Source organism: Prionailurus viverrinus, chromosome A1, assembly GCF_022837055.1.
Source record: "Prionailurus viverrinus isolate Anna chromosome A1, UM_Priviv_1.0, whole genome shotgun sequence".
Taxonomy (NCBI): Eukaryota; Metazoa; Chordata; class Mammalia; order Carnivora; family Felidae; genus Prionailurus; species Prionailurus viverrinus.
The window spans coordinates 236,175,977-236,196,015 of record NC_062561.1 but is presented as its reverse complement, the minus strand read 5'-3'; the positions used below and the strand labels follow the sequence as shown (position 1 = coordinate 236,196,015).

At 54.9% G+C, this 20,039-nt stretch overlaps 1 protein-coding gene across 1 annotated transcript in view; it reads left to right on the top strand.

Moving 5' to 3' along the window:
• Positions 1 to 2,640: 2,640 nt before the first annotated feature.
• The window catches only part of UBE2QL1 (ubiquitin conjugating enzyme E2 Q family like 1), a 37,531-nt gene continuing 20,132 nt past the window's right edge, over positions 2,641 to 20,039 (top strand). Inside the window, exon 1 of the mRNA XM_047865007.1 lies at positions 2,641 to 3,564. Within this exon, the coding sequence (XP_047720963.1) occupies positions 2,755 to 3,564 (810 nt within the window). The 5' untranslated portion in view covers positions 2,641 to 2,754. The remainder of the gene's footprint in view (positions 3,565 to 20,039) is intronic.

The window sequence follows — 20,039 nt, the reverse complement described above, 5'->3', positions numbered from 1 at the left end:
ATTCCCAAATCACACTGCATGACCTCCTTGCTTCAGGGAGAACTGGTCACTATTGCTGCCACCGATATTTCTCTGAGGCCACACCCAAGGCCAGGTGGCTGTGGCACTGACGGTCTCACCCCTCCTGGTGGGGGTTGGGGCCGATACCGAACCCAGAGTCCTGACAGTGCACTGTGCTGTCAGGGGCAGCTGGTCAACCCACAGCTTGGGGCTGGGAGGCACAGGACCAGCGGGTAGGTCAGAGCACAGGACTGAGCCTCTTTGAAAGTCCGTTTCTTCACCAGCACCAGGGGTCAGGTAAAACCTGAGAGGGCTCAGAAGCCACAAAACAATAAAACCTGTAATGCCTGCCCATCCCCACCAACGTTACCATCCAGCGTGTACCCCTCGAGTGTAGATGAAGTGAACACACGGTACTTTACAAACAGGCATTGTCATCCTGCTTTTCGGCCTATCCTTACAAAACACAGCTGGACAAAACGAGGTCAGCAGAAAAGCCCATGAAACCCGGACCAACGGACCCTCCGGCTCTGGCTGACATTTGGTCACCATCACTGGTCTCCCCTGGGCCACACTGCACTGTCCTCAGTTCCACCCACCTGAACACAGCCTCCCGGAAATGCACTTTCGTATCGTCACCTCTCCGGGGTGGGGGTCTGTGCCCCAGGGAGCAGGTGTCCACTGCTCACTGCCACAAACTGGTGAGGACTACGCTAACACCTCCCTTTCCCTGGAGACGACCCCAGAAAGCCCAACCCCACACCCATTCAGTCTCAACTAGTCTCCGCAGGTGGCCTGAGGCCTGAAGAGTTCTTTCATGCCATGAAAACCTTTAATGATTTGGAAATGAAAAAATGAAATGAAAACGATAAAGATGCTTTAAAAAACAAAACAATACTGTGGCACCAGAATGAACGCGCCCTGCTGATGAACTTAGAGACGCCCCAAGTTGAAAGTCACGTCGGGAAAAGAGGTGAGGTTTAGAGTTCTTGGTCACTGATTGAGGTTTAGTGGGTAATTTCTCCCCCATTTCAAGGAGATGGGCGCGCCTCTCACCACTGCGCAGTCCGGCCGCACACACTGGAACGCGAGCGGCAGCGCGCTCCCTGCAAATCTCCCGGCTTCCCGGGCTCTCGGGCTCTTCCAGCTTCTGGAGCACCGAACAAGCTTTTTGCTTGAAATTTCACCCGATAAAAATTATAAGTTTCAGTGGGTGAACGGCAGAAAGGGCAAAGAGGGATGGAGGTGTCCAGATTGAAGGAGGATCCCCTTCCCTTCCGCGGGCGGACCTCAGGTCCGCGTTGGCTACCAGGGACTCCGGGGCGGCGGAGCGGAGAGGGTCCGCCGTGCGTCTCCAGCACCCGCGGGCGCGGCGCTGGATGCCTCCCCCACCCCCGCCCAGTTTGGGGGACGACTCGAAAGGCAGTGGTCGGCAGTCCCCTCCTCCTCCTTTCTGAACTCAGAACCCTCTGGAGTGGCGGACAGGAGGGAGGCCAGGCCGGCCGGTGGGGGTGACTCTGCGTAACGTTCACCCTTTAAAGTCGTGACTCGGGGCGCGGGGGGGGGGGCTAGTCTTTAGGGGGGTTGCGGCAGGCACGCTTCCCGCATCGTCCCCGCCAGGCCCCGATCCTTCATTCGGTCAGTCTTCATGAAAGCGTTCCCGCCGCCTGTCCCCCAGTCTCCGCCTCCGCCGGCCGGGGACTGCTGTGTGGGACACTGGGCTCCATCTGGTCCGAGGCGACCAAGAAAACAGGTTGCTTTCTACCCTTCCCCGACACCCCTTCCCCTCCGGATTGCGCTAACGAGGTTAAGCGAGGTCGGAGGCTCGCGCCCCGGGGGGGCGGCGGCGAGCCCGCATCCCGGGCCGAAGGCCCCTGAGCCCCCGCCCCCGCCCCCACCCCCCCCCCCCGCGACCCCCGCGGGCGCGCGCGCGCCCCCTCTCCCGCCGCTGTCCGCCGTCGCCCGGCTTCCGCGCGCCGCTCGGCCCCGCGCCGCTGCCCCGCCGCCCGGCGCCCGGCCAGCCCGCCGCGCGCCGCTGTCTCCCCCCAGCGGCCGTGGCGTGTCGCCGCGGGAGCCGGGCGGCGGGCGGGCGGCGGGGGCGGCTCGGCGCAGGCAAGCCCGCGGCTCCGCCCCGCGCGCCCCCCCCCCCCCGGCCGGCAGGGCCGCCCCCTCCGCGCCGCGATCGGCTCAGACGGAGCAGCCGCCTCTGCAATGTCAGCAGCCGCAGCGGCGGCGGCGACGCGAGCGGCAGCGGCCGGGGCCCCGCGGTAGCCGCCAGCGCGGCACGGTCCGGCGGGCGCGCACGGCGCGAGCCCGCGGCCACCTAGCTGCCTCCGGGGCGCTGCGGACGGCTCTGCGCGCCCCGGCGCGGCGCTCGGACTCCAGGCCGGTCCGGCCGCGGCCGCGCACAAAGGACCGCGGACGCCGGGCTCCCGGGGGCTGCGCCCAGGGACCGGCCGGGGAAGGGGGCGGGGGGGACGACCAGCCGCTGCCGCGTCCCCTCCACGCCTCCCCTCGCCTGGCGGCCGGAGCCCGAGCCGGAGCGGGCCCCGTCATATGACAGCGGCGACACCGCGGCCGGCGAGCGCGCGTGCTGCCCACTCGGCTGCGCCACGGCCGCCGGCGCCGGGGGTGGCCCGCGCCGCGCCCCGCTGAGCGCTCGTCCGTCGCCGCCGCCCCGCGCCCCCCGCGCCCCGACTCTCGGGCCCCGGGGGCAGGAGCCGAGGGGAGCCCCCCGCCGGCGCCGAGCCTAAAATGGCCACGCTGCTCCGCAAAATCGGGCTCATCCGCCTGCACAACCGGGACACCGAGGACCCCAAGCACCACCACAACCACCGCGGCGGCGGCGGCGGCCAGCAGAGCGCGTCGCTGCGCGGCAAGGGCGGCGCCAAGAGCGGCGGCCACAAGCAGCAGCAGCAGCAGCAGCAGCAGCAGCAGCAGCAGCAGCAGCCCGGGGGCGCGGGCGACGCGAGCCCCGGGCCCGGCAAGGGCAAGGGCAAGCGCGCGGCGGAGCCGGCCCCGCGCGACAAGCCGCCGCAGCCGGCCGCGGGGGCGGCGGGGGCGGCGGGCGCCGGGGGCCCCCGGGAGCGGGCGGCGGGCGCCAGGGCGGGGCCGGGCCCGGCGGCGGCGGCGGCGGCGGCGACGGCGGGCGGCAGCCTGGTGCCCGCGGCGCGCCAGCAGCACTGCACGCAGGTGCGCAGCCGGCGGCTCATGAAGGAGCTGCAGGACATCGCGCGCCTCAGCGACCGCTTCATCTCGGTGGAGCTGGTGGACGAGAGCCTCTTCGACTGGAACGTGAAGCTGCACCAGGTGGACAAGGACTCGGTGCTGTGGCAGGACATGAAGGAGACCAACACCGAGTTCATCCTGCTCAACCTCACCTTCCCCGACAACTTCCCCTTCTCGCCGCCCTTCATGCGGGTGCTCAGCCCGCGCCTGGAGAACGGCTACGTGCTGGACGGCGGCGCCATCTGCATGGAGCTGCTCACGCCGCGCGGCTGGTCCAGCGCCTACACCGTGGAGGCCGTCATGCGCCAGTTCGCCGCCAGCCTGGTCAAGGGCCAGGTAAGGCGGGCGGGCCGGCGGGGAGGGCGGGGGCGCGGGGCGCCGGGCGGCCGCTTCCAGACCCGCCTCCGACGGGGCGACGCTGCGGGGGCCCCAGCGCCCTCCCTCCGGGTCTCCGGTCTCCGTGCGCGCTCGCTCGCTCGCTCTGCGCCTCTCGCCACCACCGTTCGTCCTGCGTCCCGCTTCCCCACCCCCGCCCCCGTGCCCGGGGCTCGGCTCCCTTTCTTCCTCCACCCCCCACCCCGTTCCTGCTGCGCCTCACCCCTCCCCGTCTCCCCTCGCGCCCCACCCCTTCACCCCCTGCCCTTGGTGGCCTTCTCCACTCCGCACATCCACCTCTCTCCTGCCCCCTTTGCCCCGGTGCATAGGCCGCATCTCCTACTCCTTCTCCCCCTTTCCTCCTTCCCAGCCCCCCTCCATCTCCCTGACCCCTCTCATTCCCTCCCCCCCATCTGTTTCTCCCCTTCTCGGAAACCCCATAATCTCCTGAAGGTGGAACTTTAGGGGTACCTCACAACCCGAACGCCCTGCTCTGCCCCCAACACACACACACACACACACACACACACACACACGGATCTTCTCAGCAACATCTCAGGTGGGTGCCCTGCGGACGGCTGGCCTGCTGGTGAACCTATAGCCCTGCTCTGCCGCCTCCTTCTGACAGGCATCTAGAGCAGAGGTGAAAATACTGCTCTTGAGAAATTTCACTGGAGCAGCCGAGGTGTGGTTTGAGTGGTTCCTTAAGTGTCAAGGCCAGACGCTGTCAAGGAAATGCCTGGAGCCTACCTGCCCCCTTCCGGAACCATCACCTCTGGGGCAGGTGTTCAAGGTCCGGGTCTCTCCGAGACCTGTTTCTTCCCTGGGTTGCCTCGTGCCTCTGCAAGTTAAATCCTTTCTCAGGGCTAAAGATTTTTAACTAAGTAGTGAACTCCCCCAGGGGGTAGGGGCGGGCAGCTCCACGCCTGAGGACCCCAGAGCAAAGAATGAATGCGTCTTCCCTGAGCTGTGTTCCCACCTGGCTCCAGACAGGGGCATGATGGTTTTATCTTGCCACACTGCATGCTCTTGATGATGCTCGAGTTGATTGATATTTTCCCGAATCAATATGAAGCAGTTGATAAGACCCTATTTTTGTATGGGCAGTTGTAGATTATGGAGAATCGTTGTTTCGTTTAGAAGACCCCGAATGACCCCGATTTGCTCATTCTACAGCCAGCATATCAGAAACCATCAGTCCTTTGTCACCTGCCTCTGTCCCTTTCACGGCAGGATCTTTTCACACTAATCAAACAATGCTTGTTCACTGCCAAGTTCACCAGAGGTAGAGCCCCTGGGATTCTACTCAAATAGCATCCTGACTCCAGTGGAGGAGCACTTCCTGCTTGCCCCTAGTCTGTTGTTACCAAGTAACCATCCTGCCGGTCTGTCTTTTCTGGGATTCATTCGGTTCCACTTATTTCTTGAGTTAGGAAAAGGATGCATATGACAGCTCTGGAGAGACATCTTTAACTGAGAGAGGTGTAATGCTTTTGTGTCAGAGGTTCATGCTGACTCCTTTCTGTTCAGCGCTGTCTCTGATGTAAGGTGCCTGAGATTTAAATACAAGCCACAGGAGTGGGGCGGGTGGGGGGAGGGGTCACCTTAGTTTATTTTTCCAACAGGATTTGTACAAATGATGCAGAAGAATATTCTGCAAAAAAAAAAAAAGGCCTTTGTTATCTGTTTCTTAAATCATTGTGAATCAGAACTTTCTGGAAGTCTTTACTTTCATTCTCCACGGTGAGATGACTTTGGGGATCAGGGGAAGAGGAATGTCATCTTATAGAGCCACAGAATCATGACATTTTAGGTTTGGAAGAGATCCTAGAGGTCCCTTGGACCACAGCCTGCATTTTGAAAGGTGCAGGAAAATAAAGATTTCAAATGGGAAGTGAGGACGTTTCTTGAAAAGAGATACATCTTTGTAAATTAAGTGGTTTCCACGTTTAAATTAATGTTGTGCATAATAATTGCATCGATGCCCGTGCACTTCTCTTAAAGTTCCTTGGGTATACGTTCCTTCCCTTCATGACCAAATTGAGCCTTACACACAGTTTGCAAGTTGCAAGATTATTGCTTTCGTTGTTGAAAATAATTGTCAACATTTTTACTGATTAATTTCAAAGCTCACTTAATTGAACTCAGGGCCCTCCACCAAACCTGTTGTATTCCTATCCGTTCTAAATTCTAGTGTATAAAATACCTGAACTAAAGGCAAGAACAGGGCAACGTATCAAATCACCAGCTCAACACCTTTGCCTTGTCTGTGCTGGCTTCAACACCCGAAAAGACACCAAAGGGGGATTCACGTCAACTATTCAGAATGCAACATACAAATAGGAGAAATGAAGCCATGATGTTTCAAGATCCTGTGCGCAAAAGGATTCTAACGGTGTTTCAGGGACCTGAACATTAGTGTGCCTTTCCGTTTCGAGGTCCCTGCTTACAGACTGCTTGGTGCAAATACTCTTTTCGTGGTGAAAGGTAACAGGCTTTGGCAAAGCCATCAAAACACCTGATGAGGTATTCGAAGACAGCCAGGACGGCCGAACCAATAATTAGTTTAGAGGAAAGAACCGTTCTACTCTAGCTAAATTCCCCTCTCTGTTGCCATTCCTTTTTTTGGATTCGTGTGTCTTAAGAGACAAAGTTAAGAAAGGCTTTTTTCCCACTTGCATAACTGCTCAGCTTAACTTTCCAAATCGAGGGTGTACTAAGTTGACTTTGTTTCTGCACCTTCGGAGAAGCCGTAAGACACTTTTAAAGGTTCCATCGGGAGTGTGAAGAAAAGGTTTGCTGAACGGTTTCGTGCATAAAATAAAAAGCTCGGGGTTATCGCAGGATACGATAAATTCAGTCGTGTCACGAGATCTCTACCTAGTGGGCCCGCGTTATCCAATGTCTTGCGTGCTGCTTTATGGATTGTGGTGGTTTTAAGTGAAATCGATGTGCATTTCTTGTAGGATGTGTTCTTTGTAGACACAGTGAGACACATGCCCTGCTTGCTTATTGTCTATAACTAAGCCTTGTTCTGACCGAATGGAGACATTCTCAGTAATTCTTTTGGTTTTCTGCAATGAAGTGGAAAATTTCCAAACTTTTAAAGTGAACGGATGAAAATGTTGGATCATAATTTATATCCTTTATCATTTACCGAACCAAAAGAGATGCTCCCTGGCTCCAGGGTAGGATTTGCGACCTTCAGAAGCTGTAAGACGGTCCGGAAGTTCATTGCAGCGTGAGACCTAGCAGGTGGCCTCACACACAAGACTCCCCTTGCCAAGCTTTCCGAGTACAGACTCTGGAGACCTAGGCTCACTAGCACCCGCGTTGGAGGGCCCTGGTGGGGAAGCGACTCGGAGTTCCCTGGCTCACACACCAGGTTTGGAGCCTGGGATCACTGAATGATCGATAGAGACCCTCTCCTGGCAGTCCTTGGAGCAGAAGGGTCCCCAAAAGCCGTTTGAGGAGGCTCCAACTCAGCTTTCTGCTTGCACATCACTTTGCCTCCCGAGTGTCCCCTCTTCCAATCACTTAGACATTGCCAGGGGCAGGGAACCAGATGGCACTTGAAAGACTGTTCCTTACTCCTCCTCTGTTTTCCCAGAGCCAACCACACAGCTCAGCCCAACGTGCAGGCGATGCTCAGCATAATAGCAGCAGCTAACCTCACGGGGTGCTCTGTGCTAAGCCCCAGGCCAGCTCACACTTAGGCTGCGTCACCTCAGTTGGCACTAGTGTTTCCATGGTCCCCGTACAGGTGAGGAGACCGTGGCTCGGCACAGTCGGGGGAAGTCGATACCTCCTGTTCCAATTCTCGCGATGACTGGCAAAGCTCTGGAAACCGAGGATCCTCGGTAGTGAAGGCTGTCACGACTGGCAGAGTCCGAACGGGGGCCGTCTAAGCACCTGGCCGTCTCCTCCAGGCAGCGGTCTGCTGGGTGTGACCCGCGTGATAATCGTTTGTGGCCGCAGAGAACAGAATACCCAGGCAGGCGTCCGCAGAAGAATGAGAACAGCGGGACTGACACGGCCTCAGATCTTCGTGTTTGAACCACAAGCTGGGAAGCGATTCCAGGACAGTGATGTTTTGCCTAACAGAGTTAGTTTCTGGGCTCTTTGAACAAAGGAAGCTGGCAGGTGTCTCCACTTGTCGGAACGTGGTGGAAAAAGTAAAGCGCCCTGCAATTCAGCGGTTTGATGATCCAGGGCATCTCTGAGCTCGACCTTAGGACTTAAAGCTCTCTGCATCGTGCCACTGCGAATTGTGTGTGCGCACGCACACACGCGCACAAATACAGCCTTCTTCAGAACTTCTTCTGAAGTGCGAAGTCTTGGAATAGCATTTGACGTATGGCCGCAAAATCTCCAGGTCTTCTCAGAAAGAGCGATGAAGATCAACCACCGTTTCTTTGGGTCCTAAAGTGCTGTGGTTTCTAAGCTGGTGTAATCAACACACAGGGTTTGAAGCCCTATGCTGTTGGCCAGGCAGCTGTCAGGAAGCACCGTGGACTGCGGGGGGCGGGGGGGGGGGCAGGGTGGTGCTGAACAACAGACATTGGCCGTTCTGGAAGGCAGATGTCTGAAATCAGGTGTCAGCAGGGTGGGGTTCTCCTGGGGCTGCGTGGGAGAATTTCCAGGCCGCTCTCCGTGGCTCTCAGACTTCTCCCTATGTCTTCACGTGCTCCTCCCACCGTGCACATCTGTGTCCTCGTTTCGTAAGGACAGCGATCACATTGGCTGAGAGCCCCCACCCTAACGACATCAGATGGACTTGATTGCCTCCAAACACAGTCACATTCCGAGGTGCCGGGGATTAGGATTCAGTATGGGGATTGTGTAGGGTCATGGTAGCAAACCAGAACAAGCTCAAATGGGGATTTTATAACCAGTTCAACCTTGTGTCTCTAGAGGCTTTTACTGGTTTGCAGAGTAATGTAGGTGAGGCCGATTCCTGTGAACGCAAGGCCACACTGAGGAGGGCCCGGGAGGGCCAGTAGCCCTTATAGGGGGAAGTAGTGGGGGCTGGGGGGGGGATGTATGTAGAGTGTAAACAGTGATAACCAGGGGGCGGGTAAAGCCACGGGTTCACGAGCAGCATGGATTGGTGGGGAGTGCTAATGAGTCACTCTGTCTTTTTGTCCTGTGCCGAGTGTAGGTGACGGAGATAATTGCCCACCCAGGATGACTCTGCAGCTTGAGGTAGCCATGTGCTTGGCCGTTTGAAGAAAAAATAGCTTGTTCCGATATCAAGTAGGACGGGCAGGAGGACACAGACGGGACTCTGTATCCTAAAAATAGCGCTCTGCCAAGTTGGCGGGCTCCCATAGCTGGATCCCTGGCGAGGGCGCAGCGCCGTGGCTGATGGTGCAGTTAAGAATAGTAGTGACTCACTTTACCCGGAGTTGTGGACTTTTGAGAATCTGAATTTGCAGGAAGAGAATGTAAATGCGTTTCTGTGCACGCTTCTGACTTGTGGGAAGGGATGTGACAGGTCTGTGTTTCTCGTTAAGGGACAGGGTAATTTCGGGGGGTTTCGTTCGTTGATGGAAAATGCCAACAAGTAACAACAATTCAAAGTTTGTTTTGAAGCTGGAAGCCCACAACCCAGAGCTCTGCCCTTTTTCATCCCTAGGGACAGGCGTGTGAGAGTCCACGCTTAGAAGTAAGGCGGCCTCGGTAGCAGTACGTTGGGGACAGCTAACAAACCCTCTGAGATGGCTTCCATGTTTTGTCTGGTTTTTAAAGCAGCCACTGAGAGTGGGTCCTTTGAGCCACATTTCCGATCTCGTGAACCTGAGATCTTTGCCAGGTTGATAAGGTAATGGGGAGGCGAGAAGGAGGGAGGGGGGCAGGTGGGGCTTCATTCTTCTGTGCCAGTGGTTCTCAGCTCCCTCAGTAAATTGGATGCCCTGGGAGGCTTTCAAGGATTCTGGTGCCGGAGCCCTCCCCTCAGGATCAGGCCCTGGGGACGGCTTAGAAAAACTCCAAGGTGATTCTAATGTGTGGCCAGGATTGAAAAAGCCACCCTGGGCCACGAGTTGCTCACCTTGTCCACGTGCATTTCCCTACCAGTGGCCACAGCAGGAGTGTCCATGGCCGTGGAGGTTAACTGTCTTACCTTCTCCCCTCCTGCCTTGTTGGACTCACTGTCCTGTGTCCACCCTGGCTGAGCCCCCTGGGAGCCCTCCTCCTGTAGAGGAGGCCATCATAAAACCACGTCCTTCCTCCCTAAACCGAGGGGAGCATGGCCCCTGGAAAAGGAAGTGTGCTCGAGAGAGTTCACTGACCCATTAGACACAGCCGTGAGGGCTCAGGCACTCGGACTACCCAGAAGTAACTAGTAGGAATCAACCAGTTCCCATGACACAGGTATTGAGTGCCTACCATGTACTAGACAGTTACCGGGCATACAGTGGTGCCTAAGACACGCGTCGAGTGCCTGCCACGGAGAAGTACCCAGTGGGGACAATGACAGACCCGTTCACGTTGGCCTTTGGCGTGTCAGGCAGCCCCACAGTCATACCTTGGTTGCTGTTTGGATAAGCGCCCCTTTGTTGGGTATCCGTGGCCCTGACCTCTGGCAGTGGCCCATGTGTGCCCTGGGGATGTGGGAGAGGTGGGGTCCTGGGGTCAGTGGGATCTTCGAACCTTCTATGTGACGTTCTCAGAAGGAGCATTGTCCCCTACAGGTGGGTGGGACTCTAACACTCAGGCTCGCTGCTTTCCCGAATGCTGTTTCATTGCCCGTAAATGGGACAATCAGGCATTCCCAAAACACACAAAGGAGTCGTTGTAACGGCAGAAATGTTTCCAGTAACGTCTATGCTTCCCTACCCAGTAAGTCAGCAAACTAAAAGGATTGTTTGCTCATTTTTCATCATCATACTTCATTCATTTGTTCACTCAGCACCCACCTACTGAGGGTCTACCTTGACTTGGCCATGGCAGCTGTGTCACTCTTGGTGTCCCCAAGGCTTCCCTTCCCCATTCTTCCTCCTGGCCGGCCACTTCGGTGAGTCTCCGAAGTGTCCTCCTGGCGTCCTTCCTGGTGTCCTCCTCCTGGCCGGCCACTTCGGTGAGTCTAGGAGGGAGAAAGCAGTGTCGGGGGACCCAGGACCCCAGATTGAGAAAGTCGGGGGAAGAAGCAGATTTGGGACCTAACAGGTGGCAAAGGATGGGAAATGGAGAGCAGTTCCTGGCTGTGGGAGCCGAGAAGTCACCTGACGAGCCCCTTCCCCAGCCGGCAGGCTTGGGCGTGGGCAGGGAGCAGACAGCTGGGACGCTGCCTTTCGTGTTTTCCCGCCTGCCTTTTCTTCTCCGCCCTGCGCTCCTGCCTCATTAGATGCTTGTCATCTCCTGCTTGGACCCCTGCAATGCCCCGTCCAGCCTCTCTGTCCCCGTCCTTCCTCCCTGCTGCTGCCTCCCTGGCTCCCCCAAGACGTAGGCCTGGCTCCCGCACCCTTCATGACACCCCTTATGGAATACCCCTCAAACCCTCCTCACCTGCTGTGGCCTCCTAGAGGTCCGTCCTCCACCAGCCTCTCCCAGCCCCGGCTGCTGGTCCTATACATCCTTGCTTGGCTCCCGGGCCGCGCCCCCCACCCCCCGACATTCACCAGGTGAGGTCCAGCCGACCCCGATGCTCCAATTCCTCTGCAAAAAACCCTCTTCCGAAGCACTCACACTTTCTGGAAGGCACTCATTTCTGTTCTTGTCCTGCTAGACTGCGTTTACGTATTACTCCCATCGCACAATACCAGACACATCGTGCGCGCCAAATAAATCGTTCGTCACGCAACGTGCTTTCTCAGCAGACACCACAGTCCTTTCGCTTTGCCCCTGTTTGCAACACAACAGGAGGTGAACGTGTGTTGGCTGCTTACCATGGACAGGCTGCCGTGCAGATGCCTTATGTTGGCCGTTGGATTGAATCCTTGCAACAGCCTATGAGTCAGGTGCTATTTGTTCTTCCCATTTTATAGAGGAGGAGACTGAGGCTCGCTGAGGTTGAACCTGTGCCTAAGGCAGATGGCGAGTGAAGGGGAAAGCTGAGTTGGCATCAGGTAGTCCAGTGCCAGAACCGCCAGCTTTCAGTGAGCTGTTGAGTTGGCAAGTGGAAGCCATCCCGGCCAAGTGACATGTGCAGTTTGGTCGTCCCCCATGGGTCCCTGTGCACCTTTTAGAGACGCGTTTGCAATGATACCAAGCTTCGTTTTGCTACAACGCTCAGAATTGATCCACGAGGGAGGGATAACGTATCCAATCTACTGAATTACCAGCAAAGTTGGTCCAAATACGCTCACGGTACGAATTGTCTGAAATAGGAGAATGTTGTACATCTTTCAAAACTGTAGGAGAGAGACCATCATTGTTGCCTTCCTTCCACACAGAAAAAGGAAAGGCATTTTAAAATTTCTGAAAAACCTGAGAAAGAAATGCTTTTGGAACATAATTGCTACTCCGGTTTAAAAAATTACCACTTTGAAAATAACTTCTGGAAAATACCATTTCTCCATCACAATATTTGGCAAGCAGTCCCAAGATGTTTTTTTAATTAAAAGTTCTTTGATGAGAGAGGTAGAGAAATACTATCTTATAATGGATTCGACTGCACTTTGGATTGAAATGTGTTCAACTTACTTGGAAATCGAAGCAAACATTTCCAGAAAAATATCAAGGTGGCGCTTTCTGTCTTTTGATCTTGAAGATCATACATTTCCAGAAATCAGAATACGGAGTAACAGAATTGATTATTTGTGGGTTATAATAAAAAGCAGCCTTTACCATTTTACAAATTGGGACATTTTGCGCACGTAATTATTAAAACAATTATTTTTACCTTGTTGACACATATCAATTAGGGTGAATTTTGAGTGTCAGGCTGGGTGCCCATTTTGCTCCCCAGGAGACACCAGTCAGGAATTGGATGTAAATGTACAAAATAAATATTAGTTGCTGCAAGGAGTGATCTGGGTTGAGGTCTTTCACGATAATGACATCCACTAATTCACTCTATTTCCAGGCCAGGGAAAAGGAGAAATATTATGGAAGAAACTGGGAACTGAATCTTGTTACAAGCTTAAATTAATTGTAACTAGTGGAATAATATTACAAGCCTTTAAAATGTAAAACTTTTTAAAAAGTTATCAAACTACTAAATTAATCATTTCTTTAATCTCACTTTGTGCAAGGGGGCTGTTTCTCAGGGAAGCTTCTTCGCATGCAGAGAACACGTCCCTGGGCTGAGAGCCCCCTCCAGTCCTCCCGGGAGGAGGGGGTGGGGGGTGGGGGGTGGGAAGCATATCACACAGGTTAGGGTCCTGGGGAAGTGGCCTCCACCAGCCCAGAAGGAAGCCGCCCAGAGTGGCCGCAGAGATCCCCCGGCTCACAGATCTGCTCGTTTATTCTCTGATCACGTGTGCAGTGTATATTAGGAAACATCATAATCTGAGCTCTTCGAAAACAGTTTCTCCAACTGTAGGATCAACCAGTAAAATCATTTAAAGCTTAGAGGAAATTATTATAATTCATAAATCAAACTAATCTAAAAAAAACGTGAGTTTGAACTCTGCTGGATTGAATTAGGATGATTTTTTTTTAAGTTATTTTATTTAAAAGGGGATCCTGGCATCTGCCTTTCTGTGGTTAGGAGACATTGGTTATTCTCCCAGATCCATCGGAGAAGAACTGGAGCCTCCAGGAGCCCTTTCTGCCACCTCTGACCCTGACAAGGCCACCTTGAGGACTGCACGGTCCCTTGGCATCTGGGGAGGCCTGTGGACCCCTCCTCGGGTCAATTTTTTTAACGCACAAAAGAAAATTCCTAGGATTTCAAAGGAAATCAATTACATTTAAGTACAATTACCACATTTTTAAAAGTGATGGACTAAAATAGAAATGAAGAAGCACCTCTTTATGAACATGTTTAATATGGAAATCTAAAGACAGATCTGATGACTCCTCTAATTGGAGGTAGTAAGTAACGGCATTTCAAGATATCTATTCCAAAGGTAACGTGATTTTGTTTTTTTATCTCAATTTCTGTTCGTGACAGAGTCAAGGCTGTGGTTTGTTACCTCCCATCCTAATTAAATGATGTCCTGAATTGCAGTTAGGAGGTAGTGAAAATAAAGGCGTGTTTTCCATCCAAGCTTCTGTACCCTTGTACCCTCAGGGATACGTGGCCCCAGTTAAGAACTCCAGGTAGTTCGTGGCTGTCAATGTTGACGGCTGTCTTGGGAAAGCTCTACAAGCATATCATGCAGCTCGTGGCCAGAACCAACTGGGAATGAGGCTTAGAAGTCCCAACATATAGTCAGCTCTCCCATCGTCCTGTTGGGATAAAGCCGTGGACATCAAGGTGAGGGAAGGGCTCTGATACCATCCGTCTTCTGGAACCTCCTTCCCTGCTGGGCAGGTGGCCACCTCCTTGGGCCTCAGGGACCTCACCTGAAGATAGAAAGTGTAATCCCATTCCACAGGTGAATCGTGACGCCCAAAGGAAGTGATGTTCCAAGTGCCATGCACAGAGGGGGCCATCAATAGATGTTCCTTCTTTCGAAGAAGTAGAGTGGGCAGTGAAATAAACACACAAGGAAACTGTCACCAAAGACCCAGAACTGACTCACGTTTAAATCCATTACACGAAGGGATAAGCTTTCATAGCTGTTAGCATTTCAGGGCTATGTTGACATCCAGTTGGCTCGAATTTTTTCATATCTGACCACGATTTTACAAATACTCACAAAAGTCTCAGGGTAGCCTGTCTTTTTTCCCCTCTCGGAGCCGCTGCCTCTTACTGTGTCACTGCCTCTGTTGCCTTTGCATTGTCAAGTCCTTGTACTTTGCCAGGATCTGGTTTCTGACAGTAACCGTGACTCTGTATAGTCCAGCCACGGATCAGAGACTATTTTTCACCTTTACAACTTTGCTCTCTCAGGAATCCTATTTGTTAGCGTATCTTTACGTTAGCTTAATTTTCTTTGCTGCTGCTAAGTCAGAAAATTACGTGTGAGAATATTGTTACCGAATACGTTTACTTTTCTCCTATCTCTGCGCACACCAAATGGCTTTGTTAGCCATTAACTATGGCTGAGATGCTTTGATTCATTATGGAATATGATAACTGGGACACTTTGGGGTTACCATTTTCTTTTAAGATGAAGACCTGGCTTGGAAACCAAATAATCACCCGGATTGCCTCAGTCCGGTGTCAAGAGAATTTCACTGTGGTCGGGTATTGCCTTTCTAATACCTCCAGGAAAGCTCCAACCTGTAGGACTTCCTGCATTTTCTCAGGAACACCTGGGAGCTGACACGTGACGATGTGACAATTGGAGGTTAATCAGAGTGAACACCAGCGCCTGCCTGCCTCACATTCCATTAGGACCCTGAGCTCAGGCCCACGCCTAGGGCCGGTCCTCCTGCATTTGTTTGGAGAGTGCCTGGATGCCTCCAGGATCCGTGCAAATCCTAAGACTCGGGTGGGTAGGAGCAACATTCCCACGAGGAGAGGGGGTGGGCTAGAGTTCACTGATCCTCCGGGGTGTATAGGCTGAATGGTGATTTTCCCACAGTTGAGCCATACTGAAATCTGAAACTCAACCTCTGAGGTCACGAGAGGCTCAAGCATCCTCTGTCCTCGTGTTTCTCAGCCCGTTGGGCCCAGCAGCCTAGGGAGGGGTGTTCTCTTGTACGTGAAGTTGGAGTCTGTAACATCTAAATCGGTTGACGGGCCTCAGTGGCTGGGGCCATAGCTGCGTCTTCCGGTGGGCGATGTTTTCAGCATCATAGCCAGCAAATGGAAACAGTTCTGGGGCGTCTGGGTGGCTCAGTCGGTTGGGCGTCCGACTTCAGCTCAGGTCCTGATCTCACTGTTTGTGGGTTCGAGCTCTGCATGGGGCTCTGTGCTGACGGCTCAGAGCCTGGAGCCTGCTTCGGATTCTGTGTCTCCCTCTCTCTCTGCCCCTCCCTCACTCTCTGTCTCTCAAAAATATACAAAAATATTAGAAAAGAAACAGTCCTACTGACCGTTGCTCAGACTGAGTTTTCGCATTTGAGTCTCTTTTTCTCTCCTGCAGACTATCTAGCTGTCATCAGATCTTTTGGTTGACATCATTTCAGTCACCCTAGCCTAAGAAAAATATTAAAGGACTTCAGTCTGCACCTTGACCCTGACCGCACAGCCCTGAGTCTCTGGGGCTTGCTGGTCCCCTGTTCAGATAAGCCTTGGGCTCTGCAGGCTTCGCTGGGAAGGTCGAGCCCAGCGGGCTGTGCACCTGCTGTCAGGCAGCCCTTGACGTCATCGCCCTCGACGAGGCCATAAACGGCACAAGGGCAGGCCACACTGTTGAACTTTTAAGGCCCGTGGACGAAGGGATCCATGGTGCCACCTCAGAAGTGGGTGTGCGTCAGCACCCAATCGGGAGAGACCCTCGAACCCGGACGCGGGAGGAGGTACACGAAGGGTGCAGCCGTCTCTAAGAGGCACGAGTGCAGGAGGAGGGCGGGAGGGCACCAGCAGGTGCCGGCCGATGCAGGGTGGGCCGGTGGGGGCCAGGCGCCCCCAGCCCAGAGCGTGGTTTGCACGTGGCTTTGCCACGTCAGAGCACATTCACGTGCGTGCTTTTCGGAGGTCCGAGACAGGCAGGGCTTCGGGCGTGAGGAGCACAGTGGGCTCGGCTGGCAGCCAGCAGGGGCGAGGCGGGTGTCTGTTTTCTGGGGCGCCTGTCCGTGACGGGATTGAACCAGACCGCTGCTTCTCCAGCGGGAGCTAGGGACTTCGAATTCCGAGGTGCATCTTCTTCCCTCCGTGTGGTCTCATTTTGTAGCATCATCATGTAGGACTTGTCAAAGATCCGGGTGTGAGAGGCCACTAACTAGAGAGAAGACGGTCCGGCACAAAGCAGTGGCTGTAGGACTTGAGGGACAAAGGACTGTGCCCTCACTCAGCACGCACTCAGGACACAATGGGCCTCCTCCCGGTGGGCCCGGCCCCGTAGATTCAGTGGAAACTTCCATACTGGACTATTAAATTAAGTTGCCCAAAGGGTTGAGGAACATTCGGGCTCCTACATCTACCCCGAAAGGCTATTATTTTCTAATGCGTTTGGTCTTAAGAAAAATAATTCAGTAATGCTACCTGGTCTGATAAGGCAGGTATAGTTTGAGTGAGTGATAAGAAGGGAGAATTTTTCTTCTTTAAAATTTTTTTAAAGTTATGTATTTATTTATTTTGAGAGACAGAGAGCATGCGCAGGGGTGGGGCAGAGAGAGAGAGAGATCGAGAGAGAGGGAATCCCAAGCAGGCTCCACACTGTCATTGCAGAGCCCGCCGACGTGGGGCTCGAACTCACAAACCATGAGATCACGACCAGAGCTGAAATCAACGGACACTTAACTGACTGAGCCACCCAGGTGCCCCGAAGGGATAATTTTTCATAAGCGATCTTTGCTTTCAGACATAGGATTCTCTGAATCATCCGGATTTTTCATAAGCGATCTTTGCTTTCAGACATAGGATTCTCTGAATCATCCGGTCGGTCGTCGGCCAGTGAGTATCTTCCTTTCCTGTTCCCCGTTATGTTGTCCCCATGAATATCGCTACTTTGTGTCCCATCTTCTTCTCTCCCATCTCCTGCCAGACCACCTGCATCTCGCTAGTTTCTGCGGTTCTTCGAAGCCAGTAAGTCACAACACTTGCGAGTAGGTGGCATCGTAGAAAATACTTCAGAATATTCTAGAAAGGCATCGCTGAGGTTGGAGGAGTAAAACCTTTTAAAACCCATTTCTTGCAAACCTGACGCACGCGCCATATGTTAAGTTTATCACACGGCAATGTGAAGAAAGTCTGGGCAAAGAATGCGGGTTTGGGAATGACTGCAGAGAAAAGGAAGAGCCACTTGGATGAAGAGGAGAGTGGGGTTTGCTCGGCGCGGGGCCCCGTCCCTATCTCCTTGCTGGTGCACGTTGTAAAGCTTGTGGGCTTGTGATGTGGCCACTACCCCCTCCCACAGTCCGTGGGCTTCAGGCCTTAGGCCACACGGGGCCAGGAGCTGGGCCTTGACCCACAGGTTTCCCAAAGCCCAGGCTTACGCATAGCATTTGTGCTGTGATCTTACACTGACTCTCTTTCCAGAATAGTCTAAGGTATTTGTTTTTTTAATTCGTTGAATCACATAATTAAGCAGGGTTGAGAAAAGTAGACGTAGTGAATGAGCCCACCGAGATGTCAGTGACGTTTCTTGAGCTTTGATAACATTGGCATTTCTTTGCCATTTAAAGCAAATTCTCTTCGCATGTATTATGGTTTTAAATTCCTCGGTGGGAACAACAAAGCTACAGGAGATTGAAAATCCTGCACCAGACAAAATTCCAAAAGTCCAAGGTCAGAGGCGTGAGTTGTTTTCCCGTCAATGGAAAAAGATGAGAAATAGCTTCCAGCCCATTCCCATAGAACTTTCCAGCACACGTACTCGCTGTCTGTCTGTCTGTTCGTAGAGTCCTCGTTGGAAGCACCCGATTTCACTGTTGCATCCGCGAACGTGCGGTTCTCGCCACTGCTGGCCGCCCTTCTCGGGTAGAGCTGGGCCAGGGCCACTGTGCGCAGGTCCCCGGGAAAGAGGCAGGCTCAGCCTGCCCGCGCTCGCCCGCCGAGCTCAGAGCGGGCACCCTCCTGGCAGCCGCGGGTCCGGAAAGGCCGCCTTCGGCCCGGGCTCTCTGGCGGGCTGCACAGCACTGCACCAGGTGCACACAGAGGCGTCAGGTGTCCCCCCCCCCCCCTTCAGATGTCAAGTGCCTCAATGACATTTGGGACGTTGATGATTTGGACTGGAGGGCGGCTGTTGCCTGTGCTGGATATTTTTACGTGGTGCAGCTGGAAGCATTCGGAGCTCTGAGGGCCACCTGTGCTGGTGTCCTGAGGAGAAGCCACCCCTCCGAGGGATCAATGACATCATCCTCACGCAGGACCCATGAGGGGCAGTGCCAGAATCCGGCACTCAGTAAACGTGACCGCCTTCTTAGTTTCCTTCGACTCGTAACAAAGACGCTGAAATTTCAGAGCAAAGTGGAGTAGAAGACAGTACTTAGGTTCTGTCTAAGTAAGAGTCGATATTTTAACGTCATAGCAGAAAACCGGGAAATTAGCAAGATATGACTCACCAAATTGCTGTCCCGTGATCGGGTGTCAGCCTTGGCCGCCACTGTCCAGGAGGAGAAGGCGCTAGGGAAGCCCATGGGAGACCCTGCACCCCCTACAGTCCCGCTCTGTGGGGCGCTCTGTGATGCTGCTCCGTGCCCACCCCCCGCCCTGCTCAAGGACCCAGGACCCAGCGGCTCAGAGTCAGGTCAGAGTCAGAGGCGGGGCGGGGGCGGGGGGGGGGGGTGCACAGCCGGAGGACAGGAGCCAGCTCACTTCCTGCTTGGGGGTCAGCGTGGGGCGCCAAGACCCGGTCTCCCAACACCAGCTCCCAGCGCACCATGGGCCACCTACACATGCTTCCAGAGTTAGCCCGACCCGGCGTCAGAGGAAACGGGGTCTCCACTCATCATTTCCGTTTTCGAACTCTCTTGTTTCTCCCGTGCGGAACATTTATCTAGCGCGCCTTTTGTGTTACCACCTCCCCACTCACTACCGCTGGCCTCCCTCTGCAGTTCAGGCCCTAGCGTAGCCCTCCCTCCACTCCCCTGTCCTCCCCACCACCCCCCGCCCTCCCCTCCGCTCCCCCGTCTTCCCTCTGCTCCCCACCTGCTCAGGCCCCGGGACAGCAGGGAGGCCGGAGGGCGGTGAGCACCTGACTCCAGGGAGACTGGGCTCAGTGTCTCAGCAGCGGGTCTGTGGGTCCCTTCAGCCCCCCGCCCCCTCCTCACTCGCTGGAACAGGAGTCCATTCGGCATCCCTGGGAGGACTCAGCGAGCCGCCCCGGGAGGAGCTGCCTTGCCCCTTAGCACCCCAAGGCCAAGTGCCCCATGGGAATCCCAGCATCCATGCAGGCCCCTCTCCGCCTCACCTCCTCCTTGCAGCCTCTGCTCTCCCCCTGCCCCACACTCTGGCTGAGCAGCTCCCTTCCCTGTGCAAGCCCAGAGGTTCCTGCTCCCAGCTCATGGGGCACATGCTTCCTCACGGGTCCCTGCTGTCTCCCAGCCTGGAGAACCATGTGATCCCCACAGGGGGAGCACCTCCCCATAAAGGGAGCGCCTCCCCACAGGGGGACCATCTCCCACTAAAGGGAGCACCTCCCCTCAGGGGGACCATCTCCCCATAAAGGGAGCGCCTCCCCTCAGGGGGAGCATCTCCCACTAAAGGGAGTGCCTCCCCTCAGGGGGACCATCTCCCCATAAAGGGAGCGCCTCCCCTCAGGGGGACCATCTCCCCATAAAGGGAGCGCCTCCCCACAAGGAGAGCATCTCCCCACGGGGGGAGCACCTCC